Source organism: Thalassophryne amazonica, chromosome 10 (assembly GCF_902500255.1).
Source record: "Thalassophryne amazonica chromosome 10, fThaAma1.1, whole genome shotgun sequence".
NCBI classification, from domain to species: Eukaryota; Metazoa; Chordata; class Actinopteri; order Batrachoidiformes; family Batrachoididae; genus Thalassophryne; species Thalassophryne amazonica.
Genome location: NC_047112.1, coordinates 1,936,868 through 1,954,493, shown reverse-complemented (window position 1 = coordinate 1,954,493; position 17,626 = coordinate 1,936,868). Strand labels below are relative to the sequence as shown.

General features: G+C 45.4%; 1 protein-coding gene across 2 annotated transcripts in view; it reads left to right on the top strand.

Moving 5' to 3' along the window:
* Positions 1–1,410: 1,410 nt before the first annotated feature.
* The window catches only part of palm1a (paralemmin 1a), a 70,917-nt gene continuing 54,701 nt past the window's right edge, over positions 1,411–17,626 (top strand). For both annotated transcript variants that reach the window (XM_034179284.1, XM_034179283.1), the window contains exons 1-3: positions 1,411–1,439; positions 12,171–12,216; positions 12,301–12,381. In XM_034179284.1, the coding sequence (XP_034035175.1) occupies positions 1,435–1,439; positions 12,171–12,216; positions 12,301–12,381 (132 nt within the window). In that variant the 5' untranslated portion in view covers positions 1,411–1,434. The remainder of the gene's footprint in view (positions 1,440–12,170; positions 12,217–12,300; positions 12,382–17,626) is intronic.

Below are 17,626 nucleotides of genomic sequence, written 5' to 3'. Positions count from 1 at the left end.
CGTAATCTAGATAACTAGATCAATCTAACTGCGCAGATCAAACAGCTAACAGATACAGAAAAACACCGCTGTGCTCCGGAACAAGAAGTGATACAATACCGCAGTGAGAGCCGACCACCAGTAGAGTCAAGTAAAAAGTAAAAAAAAAAAAAAAATAAAAAATAAAAAGGTAAAAAAGTAAAAAAGTCTTGAAAAAGACTATTAGTTCAAAGTCCAAAGCAGCAGGTAGCAGTCTCTGTGTAAACAGTCCCAACAGAGAGCCAAAATTAACAGATACAGCAAAACACCGCTGTGCTCCGGAACAGGAAGTGATACAATACCGCAGTGAGCTAGACATAACGTACATAACGTACATATATGTACATATTCATAATGTAAACAAATATTAATACCACTAAATACGAGGTCTGTTAGAAAACTATCTGACCTTTTTATTTTTTGCAAAAACTATATGGATTTGAATCATGTGCGCTTACATCAGCCAAGCTTGAACCATCGTGCGCATGCGTGAGTTTTTTCACGCCTGTCGGTTGTGTCATTCGCAACCAACAGGCAGGTATAAAGTTTGCATTAATGTTATCTTGGTTCTTCTTGGGTGGTTCTTATGGCAACTGATCCAGTCCCAAGCAAGGACTATTTGTATATAAAAATGTATTTCCTAAAATGATACATTTTGGGTTTCAAAATGTAGCTTTTTACCCCTCAAAATCCTCAAAAAGCTTCTGCTTCAGGGGGCTTCACCCCCCTGAGCCCCCCACGAGGGCGTTGCCCCTCAACCCCAGCGGGGGCCCTGCGGCCCACTGGACCCCCAATTCAAGGATTTGAAGCCCCCCTTTCACATTCCTATATACGGCCCTGAGTCACACTCATAAAAATACACAGTAACAAATATCCATCATTTTCAAGTTTTTAATACACAATTATATTTGTAAATTTCCAATGTTCTCTTTATTTTCTGCTATATAAAATATGAAAAAAATAATGATATTTTACAAAGCAAATAAGCAAATAAAAATATCAAAATATCAAACTAATAAATGTGACAGGAGAGTTTCACACTTGAACCAGAGTTGTTCTATAGATACTTGCCTTCACATTGATACCAAATATGAGAGCGCTGAGGCGCTCCACTCAGGTTAGCGACTGGGACAGGGAAGTGTGGGATGAGCTGCCCAGATAAGCAGCAGAAAATGAATGAATGAATGCATGTTAGTGAATGAGCCGCAGGAACGTTTGGTAATAAAACCGTAAAATTCAAACACCTCATTTTCTTCACAACTTTCCTTCACTCTTCTTTTGCATCTTTACTGGGCGGGACGAAGGACGCAAGAATAAGAGGCTCCTCTCCTGTGTGGGCGGGGCCGCGGGCCGAGAGGCGGGGCCGCGGGCCTGCGGGGCGGGGCCGGACCTGCAGTGTCTCTGCGGCGGATCAGGATGCAGTAAGTAAACTCGCACCTTTACGCGCATCTCTCTTTTTGTTTTTCTTTCTCTTTGCTTATTTGTTTACTTTCAGAACGACGCGTGTGATTACAGGTGTGTGCGCGTGCGTCAGACAGCTTGCTAATCCGCAGAGGAGCAAAAGTGCGCAAATCTGCGCGCAAACCCGCCGCAGGAGGCGCACGTGACGCTGCTGCGCTTTATTTGTTTGTTTTCAAAGGAATCAAATGCGACCTGAAGCTGCGCTCTATTTTTCTGTGCGGAGAAACACGTGATGAGCGAGCATATTGATCTATTCGTGCCACCGGGAAGGAGCCGATCAATGATCGATAGGATTTAAAAAAAAGAAAAAACCCTTTATCCCCTTAACGCCTGAATTTATATAGCTGTATATAAAAAAATGTTTTGTGTGTGTTTTTGCCTTTAAGTAGATGGTAAATAATGTTTAGATTATTCATTTCACTTTTGCACAAAAACTAGATAGTAATATTGGTATTTTGGTAATAATTTGTATTATAATGTTATAATAATAATAATAATGGTTGTTGTTGCAAATTTGAGTCAAATATTGTAGCATATATGTGACAGTAGGCATTAAGGGGTTATTTTGTTTATTCATGAAAATATGAATTTTGAAATGAAAATTTATATATATAATATATACACACACACACACACACAGTTAATAAAATCTACAGATTAATAATTCTGACCTCACAACAATCCAAAATAAAATCGAGATTAACCCAGTTTATCAAGAACTGCAGCAGCTTCAAACCAGTTGAGAAAACATCTGATATCTGGTCTCAACCAGTGAAGCCAGTTTATTTGAAGTGAAGCCTGTTTGTGGTAAGAGTGGGTTAGTGATTGGTAACCATGGATACCGGGGCCACAAACGTCATCAGGTCTGGTTCGGGTTAAATTCAGAGTTTACACTTAAATCAGATATTTAAAAGAAACTGCTCAAAAGTGCGTAAATCAGTCTTTGGTGCATTTAGACACAGCAGTAAAAAAAAAAAAAATCTTTGTTGCAAATCCGATAAATGTTGTTTGTACTGCGACCAACGGAACAATTTACAATATGTCATGTACATTTGGAATAGTTTAGGTTAAGATTACCATGAGATTTCATTTAAGTGTATGACAGAATATTAAAACCACAGGAAGGGAAAGTATATATATATATATATATATATATATATATACGAGGTCTGTCAATAAAGTAACGGTCCTTTTTATTTTTTTCAAAAACTATATGGATTTCATTCATATGTTTTTACTTCAGACATGCTTGAACCCTCGTGCGCATGCGTGAGTTTTTCCACGCCTGTCGGTGACGTCATTCGCCTGTGAGCACTCCTTGTGGGAGGAGTCGTCCAGCCCCTCGTCGGAATTCCTTTGTCTGAGAAGTTGCTGAGAGACTGGCGCGTTGTTTGATCAAACTTTTTTCTAAACCTGTGAGACACATCGAAGTGGACACGGTTCAAAAAATTAAGCTGGTTTTCAGTGAAAATTTTAACGGCTGATGAGAGATTTTGAGGTGATTCTGTCGCTTTAAGGACTTTTCACGGTGCGAGACGTCGCTCAGCGCTCTCAGGCGCCGTCATCAGCCTGTTCAAGCTGAAAACCTCCACATTTCAGGCTCTATTGATCCAGGACGTCGTGAGAGAACAGAGAAGTTTCAGAAGAAGTCGGTTTCAGCATTTTATCCGGATATTCCACTGTTAAAGGAGATTTTTTTTAATGAAAGACGTGCGGACGGGTCCGCGCGTCGGGACGCAGCCGACGCGGTGCGGCGGCACAGGAAAAACACCTCTGTTGAAAGCCTTAAGGACAAGTTGGAACATGTCCTGCCTGTTAAACAATTTCTCATATACTCACTCCATTGAAAGCCATCAAAAGCCGCCTGGATTTTACAAATGGTTATCAACACGGAGGTGTTTTTCCTGTGCCGCCGCACCGCGTCGGCTGCGTCCCGACGCGCGGATCCGTCTGCACGTCTTTCATTTAAAAAAAAACTCCTTTAACAGTGGAATATCCGGATAAAATGCTGAAACCGACTTCTTCTGAAACTTCTCTGTTCTCTCACGACGTCCTGGATCAATAGAGCCTGAAATGTGGAGGTTTTCAGCTTGAACAGGCTGATGAAGCTGCCTGAGAGCGCTGAGCGACGTCTCGCACCGTGAAAGGTCCTTAAAGCGACAGAATCACCTCAAAATCTCTCATCAGCCGTTAAAATTTTCACTGAAAACCAGCTTAATTTTTCGAACCGTGTCCACTTCGATGTGTCTCACAGGTCTAGAAAAAATTTTGATCAAACAACGCGCCAGTCTCTCAGCAACTTCTCAGACAAAGGAATTCCGACGAGGGGCTGGACGACTCCTCCCACAAGGAGTGCTCACAGGTGAATGACGTCACCGACAGGCGTGGAAAAACTCACGCATGCGCACGAGGGTTCAAGCATGTCTGAAGTAAAAACATATGAATGAAATCCATATAGTTTTTGAAAAAAATAAAAAGGACTGTTACTTTATTGACAGCCCTCGTATATATATATATATATATATACGAGGTCTGTGAGAAAAGTATCTGACATTATTTTTTTTAAAAACCATATGGATTTGAATCACGTGTGATTACATCAGCCAATCTTGAACCCTTGTGCGCATGCGTGAGTTTTTTCAGGTGTTTTTCCTGTGGCGGGTGCGCCGCGCCGGCTGCGAGCCAACGCGCCAATCCGTCCGCACGTCTTTCATTAAAAAAATCTCCTTTAACAGGGGAATGTCCGGATAAACTGCTGATTCCGACCTCCTCTGAAAGTTCTCTGTTCTCTCACAATGTCCTGGGTCAACAGAGGCTTAAATTTGGAGGTTTTCAGCTTGAAACAGGATGATGACATCGCCTCGAAGTGCTGCACGACGTCCCGCTCCATGGGAAGTCCTTACAGCGATAGAAACAATCCAAAATCTCTCATCAGCCATTAAAAATTTCACCGAAAACCTGCTGAATTTCTTGAATGGTGTCCACTCAGATGTGCCTCACAGTTTTTGAAAAAATTTTGATGAAGCACAGCGCCAGTCTCTCAGCAACTTCTCAGACAATGAAAATCCGATGAGGGGGCTGGACCACTCCTCCCACAAGGCGTGCTCACAGGCGAATGACGTCACCGACAGGCGTGAAAAAACTCACACATGCGCACGAGGGTTCAAGCATGTCTGATGTAATCACACGTGATTCAAATCCATATGGTTTTAAAAAAATATATAAAACTGTCAGTTTCTTTTCTAATAGACCTCGTATACTCGTGTATATATATATGTGTGTGTGTGTGTGTGTGTGTGTGTGTGTGTGCAATGGAAGCCAGCAGGTGTCGCTGTGCAGATGTAGTTTCGTAAACCTCACTCCCCAGTTTACTAACTACATCTGCACAGCGACACCTGCTGGCTTCCATTACACACACACACACACACACACACACACACACACACACACACACACACACACACACACACACACACACACACACACACACACACACACACACGTATATATATATGTAGATTTATTTTTTTCGGGGGGGGTCACATTTGAGTGCGTATTGTTTGTTTTTTTCATTATTTACATAGAATATGAACTCTTTCTAGCAGTATTGAATTCCTACTGTATGATCCATTGTCCACTGTCCCCCAGATCCCACCATGGACTAAAGATAAGTCCAGATGTCTCTGTCCATTATGCTTTCTGAAATTTTCCTTAAATCACTATTTTTTCAATAATAAAACAACGACCACTCACTTTTTAAAAAATAAAAGCAATAAATGAGCTTTTTCCAGTAATCATCCAAACCCTGTAATTAAATTAAATCCAATCTTCCAGGCTTCATGTACTCAGTCCATGTGGTCCATGTGATCCAGATCCCACCAAACATCTGTCTCTGCACTTTAAGGGGGATTGATGGCGTTTCCATCATGTAGATCTTTTGGGTAACATCCATTCGTTCCTCAGTGGTTGGCAGTCCAGGAGTCAAAGTCCAGATTTTATTTTATTTAACCTTTATTTAACCAGGTTAGTTCCATTGAGATCGAGACCTCTTTTGGAAAGGAGACCTGGACAATTCTAAAGTTTCTAATTTACCAAACCTGCATGTCTTTAAATGTGGCAGGAAACTGGAGCACCCAGAGGAAACCCACGCAAACACGGGGAGCCAGTGTGCTCCCAATTACCCGATAGAAGAAGCTCATTTCCACTGCTTGTGTCCATGACCTTCATTCTTCACCCAAAGTTCATGACTGTAGGTGAGGATAGAAGCTTAAACCGAGTTTGGGTTAGGGTTGTTATGTGTCGGACGCAGCTCGGAGAACCGACCAGCGTTTGAAGGACCCAGTATGAAATAAGCAGAGCACGGTACAAAGGCTAACTGAATTTAATACATAACAGTGATACAAAAAACAACAAAAGAAAGTGCGGTCTGGCGTGGTGTGCTCCCAGCAGCGCTAACGGTCCGGAGCCAGAAGCCGTTCGGACCCAAGGACCCCGCCGACACCCCCCAGGTGGCCGCAACAAACCGAGTCTGTGAAAGAAGGAACCATTATGTGAGTCCACACTCTACACACAGAGAGAACACTTAAAGGTGTACAAACAGCAAACACTTCCTGGCTTGATTACTAATCAGCTTCCCAACCTGCAGGCATGGAACATCCAGTTCACAAAACTCCACTGCAGTGGAAGCCGATACATGACTAACATACAGCTCAATATAAAAAGGTGTGAGGGACACCACATTTACTGACTGTATAAATGTTAGTCACAAAATCTAACGTACCTCAGGAAGTGTGCTGACGAGCGTGAGACCTCACCCCCTCCTCTTTCACAGACCGTGCATCAAACCCAGGACGTTCTCTGCATCCACTGATGATGAGATGGCTCCCGAGACGACGATCTCACCCGTCTGGTCACAAGGTCGAGTCTCTGGCAAATACACACTGTATACTCCAGTCTTAAATGCCACCATGTTCCAATCCATGCAGATGCACCTCAGCTGTGAGTCCTGACGAGCCGCAGGTGATCAGGGTGAGGTCCTGATAACCTCAGCTACTCAGCCACTCAGTCCCAAATGCAAGCCACCTGGAAGGAAAAACAAAAGACAGAAACAAAAATGATGACGTCGCCTCGGAGCGCTGCGCGACGTCCCGCTCCGTGGGAAGTCCTTACAGCGATAGAAACAGTCCAAAATCTCTCATCAGCCGTTAAAAATTTCACCGAAAACCTGCTGAATTTCTTGAATGGTGTCCACTCGGATGTGCCTCACAGTTTTTGAAAAAATTTTGATGAAGCACAGCGCCAGTCTCTCAGCAACTTTTCTCTTCAGGTGGGATGGAAACTGATTTGTCTGTGGAGAAGGTGCTGGCTGAAGAGTCCTCACCCTCATCAACATCATGTGTAGCACCTGTCACTGGTGCTCACATGCAACCTTAAAGACTTTCAGCTGAAGCAGATAATTGGATGGCGTTCTGCATTTAAGTCATGTGTGATTCAAGCAGAACTGCCGGGAACTCGACCTTGTGATGTTCATTTGTGAGACGCTGAGGACCGCGCCTGGGTTTGACACATCGAGCCTGTGAAGCAAGGAAGGGTGAGGACACATGCTGTCAGCACACATCAAAGGTGATTAAGTGTTTGACTAATTGTTGATAGTAACTTGGTGTTTTGTTACACAGTATACTTGAATTGTGATGAGAATTGTGCAGTTTGCTTCTCACTGCTGTGGCGTGCGGATAAGTGATCCTCCACCTGTTGTGAGAAGCTGCTCATTTGCATAAAGTTAAAAAAGATACAGACCTGAATGTGTTGCTGATAGCGTGTGTCTTTTGAAAGTTATTGTTGTAACTGCTGACTTACCTCACCTCTTCTTTGCTTCACAGAGAGTCAGTTTGTCGTGTCCACCTGGGGGGTGTTTGGTGGTGGTAGTGAGTCCAGGAGCGCCGGGCTTTGATCCTTGCGGGCGCTGGAGAGCGTGCCAACAGTCACTCCACCAGAGGGACGCTGTTTTTGTTTTTACACCTTTTATGCACAGTGGGTGTAATAAATATATTGTTTTTGGAACAGCTTTTCTGGTTATTTGTAGCGCTGGGTTCCGTCTGACGCAGGTCCGCTCCTCAACCCGCGTCGACACATAACAGTCAGCAGGTCACAGAGTTTTGCCTGCTGAGATAAAACAGTGATTCTCTGGAGTCAGTCCAGATTATAGACACATCTCTTCCTTAAGCGCCTCGGGGCGTCTTATGTTGTATTTTTTTGTGGTTTAAATATACTGAATTTGAAGAATCTCTGCTCGCGTTACCTTCAGTGACTCCTCACTGAGCCTGGATGTGGGTGATGGTCATCTTCTTGGCGTGACATCAGACCGCTCCGGGCGCTGAAGGACAAATAAGTGGAACTGAGTCCTGTTGAGAATAATCCCAAACCCTAATCCCTAGCACAGAGAGCAGCATGATTCCTCTTCCAGTCTAAAAGTCCAGGACTTCAACCTTTCCTTTCCAGACTGGGACAAGTCCTGTCTTCCAGTCTGAAGGGACGATAAATCCGTCTCCCAGACTGAAGCGAGGATGGTTTGCACTGCCAGGAGGACAAAACCCTGTCTCAGGCTGTCTCAAGTGTCTCACGCTGTCTCAGGCTCTCTGAAGCTATCTCACGTTGTCTCAAGCTGTCTCAGGCTGTCTCATGCTGTCTCACACTGTCTCACACTGTCTCAAGCTGTCTCAGGCTGTCTCATGCTGTCTCACACTGTCTCACGCTGTCTGACGCTGTCTCATGCTGCCTCAAGCTGGCTGAGGCTGTCTCACGCTGTCTCAAGCTGGCTCAAGCTGTCTCAGGCTGTCTGACGCTGTCTCATGCTGTCTCAGGCTGTCTCAAGCTGTCTCAGGCTTTCTCATGCTGTCTCAGGCTGTCTCGTGCTGTTTCAGGCTGTCTCATACTGTCTCAGGCTGTCGTACGCTGTCTCAGGCTTTTTCATGCTGTCTCTCACTGTCTCAGGCTGTCTCTTACTGTCTCACACTGTCTCAGGCTGTCTCACGCTCTCTCATGCTGTCTCAGGCTGTCTCTTACTGTCTCATGCTGTCTCAGGCTGTCTCTTACTGTCTCACGCTGTCTCTCGCTGTCTCTTACTGTCTCATGCTGTCTCACACTGTCTCACACTGTCTCACACTGTCTCAAGCTGTCTCAGGCTGTCTCATGCTGTCTCACACTGTCTCAAGCTGTCTCACGCTGTCTGACGCTGTCTCAGGCTGTCTCAAGCTGGCTCAGGCTGTCTCACACTATCTCATGCTGTTTCAGGCTGTCTCACGCTGTCTCAGGCTGTCTGACGCAGTCTCAGGCTGTCTCACGCTGTCTCATGCTGTCTCACGCTGTCTCAGGCTGTCTCAGGCTGTCTGACGCAGTCTCAGGCTGTCTCACGCTGTCTCATGCTGTCTCACGCTGTCTCATGCTGTTTCAGGCTGTCTCACACTGTCTCAGGCTGTCTGACACAGTCTCAGGCTGTCTCACGCTGTCTCAGGCTGTCTGACGCAGTCTCAGGCTGTCTCACGCTGTCTCATGCTGTCTCACGCTGTCTCAGGCTGTCTCGTGCTGTTTCAGGCTGTCTCATACTGTCTCAGGCTGTCTTACGCTGTCTCAGGCTTTTTCATGCTGTCTCTCACTGTCTCAGGCTGTCTCAGGCTGTCTCTTACTGTCTCAAGCTGTCTCAGGCTGTGTCTTACTGTCTCACTCTGTCTCACGCTGTCTCACACTGTCTCAGGCTATCTCTTACTGTCTCAGGCTGTCTCTTACTCTCGCAGGCTGTCTTATGCTGTCTCAGGCTGTCTTATGCTGTCTCAGGCTGTCTCACGCTGTCTCAGGCTGTCTCACGCTGTCTCTTACTGTCTCAGGCTGTCTCTTACTGTCTCACTGTCTCACGCTGTCTCAGGCTGTCTCTTACTGTCTCACGCTGTCTCACACTGTCTCAGGCTATCTCTTACTGTCTCAGGCTGTCTCTTACTCTCGCAGGCTGTCTTATGCTGTCTCAGGCTGTCTCACGCTGTCTCTTACTATCTCTTACTGTCTCAGGCTGTCTCATGCTGTCTCTTACTGTCTCAGGCTGTCTCTTACTGTCTCTTACTGTCTCACGCTGTCTCTTACTGTCTCATGCTGTCTCGCGCTGTATCAGGCTGTCTCTTACTCTCTCAGGCTGTCTTATGCTGTCTCAGGCTGTCTTATGCTATCTCAGGCTGTCTCACGCTGTCTCAGGCTGTCTCTTACTGTCTCAGGCTGTCTCACGCTGTCTCTTACTGTCTCACGCTGTCTCAGGCTGTCTCACGCTGTCTCAGGCTGTCTCTTACTGTCTCAGGCTGTCTCACACTATCTCATGCTGTCTCACGCTGTCTCACGCTGTCTGAGGCTGTCTCTTACTGTCTCAGGCTGTCTCATGCTGTCTCAGGCTTTCTCTTACTGTCTCACGCTGTCTCACACTGTCTCAGGCTGTCTCTTACTGTCTCATGCTGTCTCTTACTGTCTCAGGCTGTCTCACACTGTCTCATGCTGTCTCGTACTGTCTCAAGCTGTCTCTTACTGTCTCATGCTGTCTCTGGCTTTCTCAGGCTGTCTCTCGCTGTCTCAGGCTATCTCTTACTGTCTCATGCTGTCTCTTACTGTCTCAGGCTGTCTCTTACTGGCTCAGGCTGTCTCAGGCTGTCTCTTACTGTCTGTTACTGTCTCAGGCTGTCTCTTACTGTCTCACGCTGTCTCTTACTGTCTCATGCTGTCTCGCGCTGTATCAGGCTGTCTCTTGCTCTCTCAGGCTGTCTTATGCTGTCTCAGGCTGTCTTATGCTATCTCAGGCTGTATCACGCTGTCTCAGGCTGTCTCTTACTGTCTCATGCTGTCTCATGCTGTCTCTTACTGTCTCAGGCTGTCTCTTACTGTCTCAGGCTGTCTCACGCTGTCTCAGGCTGTCTCACGCTGTCTCATGCTGTCTCAGGCTGTCTGTTACTGTCTCTGGCTGTCTTACACTATCTCATGCTGTCTCATGCTGTCTCAGGCTGTCTCACGCTGTCTCTTACTGTCTCAGGCTGTCTCATGCTGTCTCAGGCTGTCTCTTACAGTCTCACGCTGTCTCACACTGTCTCAGGCTGTCTCTTACTGTCTCAGGCTGTCTCTTACTGTCTCATGCTGTCTCTTACTGTCTCAGACTGTCTCTTACTGTCTCAGGCTGTCTCACACTGTCTCATGCTGTCTCACGCTGTCTCAGACTTTCTCAGGCTGTCTCACGCTGTCTCAGGCTTTCTCATGCTGTCTCGTACTGTCTCAGGCTGTCTCTTACTGTCTCACGCTGTCTCAGGCTTTCTTAGGCTGTCTCACACTGTCTCACGCTGTCTCAGGCTATCTCTTACTGTCTCATGCTGTCTTACTGTCTCAGGCTGTCTCACACTGTCTCAGGCTGTCTCACGCTGTCTCTTACTGTCTCAGGCTGTCTCTTACTGTCTCAGGCTGTCTCACGCTGTCTCAGGCTGTCTCACTCTGTCTCATGCTGTCTCAGGCTGTCTCTTTCTGTCTCAGGCTGTGTCACACTATCTCATGCTGTCTCATGCTGTCTCACGCTGTGTCACGCTGTCTGAGGCTGTCTCTTACTGTCTCAGGCTGTCTCATGCTGTCTCATGCTGTCTCTTACTGTCTCAGGCTGTCTCACACTGTCTCACACTGTGTCAGGCTGTCTCTTACTGTCTCATGCTGTCTCACGCTGTCTCACGCTGTCTCACGCTGTCTCACGCTGTCTCAGGCTTTCTCAGGCTGTCTCATGCTGTCTCGTACTGTCTCAGGCTGTCTCTTACTGTCTCACGCTGTCTCAGGCTTTCTCAGGCTGTCTCACACTGTCGCACGCTGTCTCAGGCTATCTCTTACTGTCTCTTACTGTCTCAGGCTGTCTCTTACTGTCTCAGGCTGTCTCTTACTGTCTCAGGCTGTCTCACGCTGTCTCAGGCTGTCTCACGCTGTCTCATGCTGTCTCAGGCTGTCTCATGCTGTCTCAGGCTGTCTCAGGCTGTCTCTTACTGTCTCAGGCTGTCTCACACTGTCTCATGCTGTCTCACGCTGTCTTACGCTGTCTCACGCTGTCTGAGGCTGTCTCTTAATGTCTCAGGCTGTCTCATGCTGTCTCAGGCTGTCTCACACTGTCTCACACTGTGTCAGGCTGTCTCTTACTGTCTCATGCTGTCTCTTACTGTCTCAGGCTGTCTCTTACTGTCTCAGGCTGTCTCACACTGTCTCAGGCTGTCTCTTACTGTCTCATGCTGCTGTCTCACGCTGTCTCAGACTTTCTCAGGCTGTCTCACGCTGTCTCAGGCTTTCTCAGGCTGTCTCATGCTGTCTCTTACTGTCTCAGGCTGTCTCACACTGTCTCATGCTGTCTCAAGCTGTCTCTTACTGTCTCACGCTGTCTCACGCTGTCTCAGGCTATCTCTTACTGTCTTACGCTGTCTCAGGCTGTCTCTTACTGTCTCAGGCTGTCTCACGCTGTCTCATGCTGTCTCAGGCTGTCTCACGCTGTCTCTTACTGTCTCAGGCTGTCTCAGGCTGTCTCACGCTGTTTCATGCTGTCTCAGGCTGTCTCTTACTGTCTCAGGCTGTCTCTTACTGTCTCAGGCTGTCTTACGCTGTCTCAGGCGGGGGTCAGTTAAATGAGTCACATCGATTGTCTCTGTCAGGTTGTGCGAGCTGGTCTCGGACCAGGATCGACTGCAGCTCATCGGGGTGAGTGTCTGTACACGCTCGTGACATACAGGATGATGTCTTAACATTTCGAAAAATAAACTTTCATTTCCCATCATGCCTCAGGAAAAGAGGAAGTTCCAGCTGGAGGTGGAGAATAAGAAGCGTCAGCTGGAGAACGACAGGAGGACGCTACAGCATCTGAAGGTGAGCTTCAGGCGGGTTACTGGTTCAGATCTTTGCTGATGTAGAAGAAAAAACATTATTGCAGAAAGAATTTAATGATCAAATCTTTAAATGACAAATGTGGGTGTGGAATCCATTAGCTTAGCCGGGAAATTAGTGCAGAAAATCCACTATGGTGATAGTGCAGTTTATCTGCCAGGGAGGGAAATTCAACAAGTTGAGACTGTGGTCTGTTTTCGTAGACATGTCCATAAAAATCATAGAGGGATATGCTTTACAAACTTAATCCCCATTACTATATTGGATGATGTTGAAATTGAGGATGGCCCACCCCAGCAATATCAAAGATTTTGTGGCTGTCATGCAGCCATCTGTGATGGGTTATTTTTTGGTGTTTGTTCAGGTCTGTTCCCCTTTTTAGTCTGTTAAGTTATATTTCTTTGTTTTATTTGTGTTAACAGGCCTTCAGGTTTCATTAGATGCGCTTGCTTGCCTCTACTGGTGGTTGGCTCTCACTGCGGTATTGTATCACTTCCTGTTCCGGAGCACAGCGGTGTTTTTCTGTATCTGTTAGCTGTTTAATCTGCGCAGTTAGATTGATCTAGTTATCTAGATAACGATTTGTTTCCCAGTGTAATCTTTACGTGCCTTAACTAAAGCACTCCTTCTGCTGAATCACCTCTAAATTATTTACACATTATTCACTTTGCGTGTTTTTAGGAATCCGCTAGCTTAGCGTAGCTACTAGCTCTTAGCCGATTTAGCATGGCGGCTTCTCCTGTCTCTCCCGCACTTTTCTGCTCTGGGTGTGAAATGTTTAGTTATTCCTCGGCCTCCTTTAGCAGTAATGGTACTTGTAATAAGTGTAGCTTATTCGTAGCTTTGGAGGCCAGGCTGGGCGAATTGGAGACTCGGCTCCGCACCGTGGAAAATTCTACAGCTAGCCAGGCCCCTGTAGTCGGTGCGGACCAAGGTAGCTTAGCCGCCGTTAGTTACCCCCTGGCAGATCCCGAGCAGCCGGGAAAGCAGGCTGACTGGGTGACTGTGAGGAGGAAGCGTAGCCCTAAACAGAAGCCCCGTGTACACCGCCAACCCGTTCACACATCACATCTCTAACCGTTTTTCCCCACTCGACGACACACCCGCCGAGGATCAAACTCTGGTTATTGGCGACTCTGTTTTGAGAAATGTGAAGTTAGCGACACCAGCAACCATAGTCAATTGTCTTCCGGGGGCCAGAGCAGGCGACATTGAAGGAAATTTGAAACTGCTGGCTAAGGCTAAGCGTAAATTTGGTAAGATTGTAATTCACGTCGGCAGTAATGACACCCGGTTACGCCAATCGGAGGTCACTAAAATGAACATTAAATCGGTGTGTAACTTTGCAAAAACAATGTCGGACTCTGTAGTTTTCTCTGGGCCCCTCCCCAATCGGACCGGGAGTGACATGTTTAGCCGCATGTTCTCCTTGAATTGCTGGCTGTCTGAGTGGTGTCCAAAAAATGAGGTGGGCTTCATAGATAATTGGCAAAGCTTCTGGGGAAAACCTGGTCTTGTTAGGAGAGACGGCATCCATCCCACTTTGGATGGAGCAGCTCTCATTTCTAGAAATCTGGCCAATTTTCTTAAATCCTCCAAACCGTGACTATCCAGGGTTGGGACCAGGAAGCAGAGTTGTAGTCTTACACACCTCTCTGCAGCTTCTCTCCCCCTGCCATCCCCTCATTACCCCATCCCCGTAGAGACGGTGCCTGCTCCCAGACTACCAATAACCAGCAAAAATCTATTTAAGCATAAAAATTCAAAAAGAAAAAATAATATAGCACCTTCAACTGCACCACAGACTAAAACAGTTAAATGTGGTCTATTAAACATTAGATCTCTCTCTTCTAAGTCCCTGTTGGTAAATGATATAATAATTGATCAACATATTGATTTATTCTGCCTTACAGAAACCTGGTTACAGCAGGATGAATATGTTAGTTTAAATGAGTCAACACCCCCGAGTCACACTAACTGTCAGAATGCTCGTAGCATGGGCCGGGGCGGAGGATTAGCAGCAATCTTCCATTCCAGCTTATTAATTAATCCAAAACCCAGACAGAGCTTTAATTCATTTGAAAGCTTGTCTCTTAGTCTTGTCCATCCAAATTGGAAGTCCCAAAAACCAGTTTTATTTGTTATTATCTATCATCCACCTGGTCGTTACTGTGAGTTTCTCTGTGAATTTTCAGACCTTTTGTCTGACTTAGTGCTTAGCTCAGATAAGATAATTATAGTGGGCGATTTTAACATCCACACAGATGCTGAGAATGACAGCCTCAACACTGCATTTAATCTATTATTAGGCTCTATTGGCTTTGCTCAAAATGTAAATGAGTCCACCCACCACTTTAATCATATCTTAGATCTTGTTCTGACTTATGGTATGGAAATAGAAGACTTAACAGTATTCCCTGAAAACTCCCTTCTGTCTGATCATTTCTTAATAACATTTACATTTACTCTGATGGACTACCCAGCAGTGGGGAATAAGTTTCATTACACTAGAAGTCTTTCAGAAACCGCTGTAACTAGGTTTAAGGATATGATTCCTTCTTTATGTTCTCTAATGCCATATACCAACACAGTGCAGAGTAGCTACCTAAACTCTGTAAGGGAGATAGAGTATCTTGTCAATAGTTTTACATCCTCATTTAAGACAACTTTGGATGCTATTTACAAGGCCTCGGAGACATGGAATACAACAACATCCACACAATGTTAGAATTGCAGCAAATACTGCTATAGACACTAATAGTGAAGAAATCAAAGACCTCCATTTTCCCATCCCTTCCAGCCACCAATCCCAGCCTTCGGTGTTTACTCCACTGTGCTCTTTCATCTTCCTGTTCAACGTCCTCAGCCCGTCAATGGCTTGAGTGAGACTGCCGTCTGCAGCCGTGTTGTTGGGAATGAATGTGCAGCATTGTTCTCCGAACATGGCACAAACACCTCCTTTCTCTGCCAACAACATATCCAGAGCAATACGATTCTGGAAGGCCATAAGGGACGTGGCTTCTAACTGTGAATGGACAGCCTTAAATCCTTCCTCAGTCCAATTTCCTAATTTCTGTACATTGTAGTGGATGTAGTTTATTCTGTCCACGTTTTTATTAATTGAGCACCACCAACAGATGGAAGATTCGAATCCAGCTGCTATTTGATCAACCAGTTTATACTCGTCAGGCACTCCCCTGGGGACTCCTATTGCGTCAATATATGTTGGATTTCCCACTCCTTTCCAATCTCTTTTCACTCTATGTCTGGCTATGCCTTTCTGCCAATCTTCAGGAATAAGAGAGGCTGCATATGTCGTAACGTCTTCAGGGGTCATGGGTATGGCTTCAACTGGTAACAATAATGATATTAATGCACAATAACCTGACACATTTCGTGGCAGTCTGTCAAAGATTCTGTTATCCCCACACCACCACCATACGTCACTCCTACCGACAGGTTTGAATGTGGGAGTACTATGGACCACATTCTTACACCAGGCGGTGTGGTTTAAGCTACCCAAAGTCTTACTTGTCCCTGTCAAGTGTACACATGTATGGTTAGCATGCCCAACTTTGCTTGAGAATAAAGGTTTAATCTTAGTCAATTTGGTCAATGGATAGATCTTGTCCCACTTAGAACAATTGTTGTTTGCCGCAATGTATGTCTGTGTCATAGCAGTCAGTAGACAGTCTTTGGGTAATGCTGCCGGTATTACCTGTAATATAGGTCTGGGTCCCATACATACAACACAGTCCTTCTTTGCTGCTAGTCCTGCTTGTTCTGCCATTAAAAGCCAATTGTTATTTTGTCCACTAATTCCTGTAGTTACTAGGAACCAGTCATCTGCCTTCATGTCTTTTGTGCCTTGTACAGACACCCCCTTTGCTTGTATGGACACCCCCTTTGATGTACTTAATTCGGTCAATATTGGTTGCTGTACTCTATCTGTTTCACAGAGGAAGAAATGGAAATACGGATCTTTTCCTTGTTTGTATACCCAAAGGAGGAACAACCAACAGTCTCCTCTATATCAGGTGGGAATATGGTTCCTTTTTCTGTGGTATTCACCACTATAGACAGCTTATCATCTGTTTGATACATTTTGAGAATTTGACTCTGGTACTTAGCCCACTCGGTTTGTGCCCATCTTGGTGTCCATCTACTCCATTCATCGGCTACCAACGTTTCCCATCTCCTATCTTGTTGATCGTTGGTCATATACCATGAGAAACTATTTCCGTAATTAGTCCCTCTGTCACCATCCGGCATTCCATGGGTAAGACCACTATATGGTACAGAGATGATCACAGAAGTATTTCTAGGAATGCAGGCTTGTACACCAAATCGGTACGCATTATTCCCATTACAGCTATGTACTGTGGCATTTATTATCGGACTGGGGTCTTCGTTACTTCTTTTTGGTCTCTGCAATCTGTGGATGTGATCCTTATTATCATGTCCCGTGCTTATGGCTTTTAATAATAATCCCAATTCAAAAAAGAAAAGTAGCATAACAAGGACTGTCCATGGGGTCCAGAAACCCCCGTTCTTTTTATTTTTTTCTTTCGCCATTTCTGCACACTACAGCACACCTATGTTCAGAACAGTGGCTTCTTAATGTCTTCTGCTAGCTTTCGTGTCTAACCTGGATCTTAACACCAAGTTCACACACTATTACTAGTCTTGTCCTACTGTTCTTACTGTTTGTCTGTGTCTGCAGAAATGACTTTCTTACAGTGAGTTAAATGAATCCATGTACTTCTTTCCCCAATTTTCAAAGCTGTGGGTGTTGTGAGTAGTACTTGATAGGGCCCTTCCCATTTAGGTGAATGCCAGTGTTTTCTCTTGATGCTTCTTATCAACACCCAGTCTCCAGGTACCACTTTAGGGTCCTCCTGTGGAGAAATGGGATCATCAGTGTTTGGAACTCTCCCTCGTTGTCCTTCTAACATTTTTCTCATGTAATCCGCCAAATTGGCTTCCTCAGGTACATCCCAAATTTGTCCATAATATGGCAATCGATATTTTCTGCCAAACAATGTTTCATACGGTGTCAACCCCATGGTACTAGTTATGTTTATATACATTTTTACCAAATCTACACAATGCGTCCATGGTCTGCCTGTTTCCTCCATTGTCTTTCTAAGTCTGTTTTTTACTGTTCCATTCATCCTTTCCACTAATCCGGCGCTTTGTGGATGATAAGAACAATGATTTTTGAGAT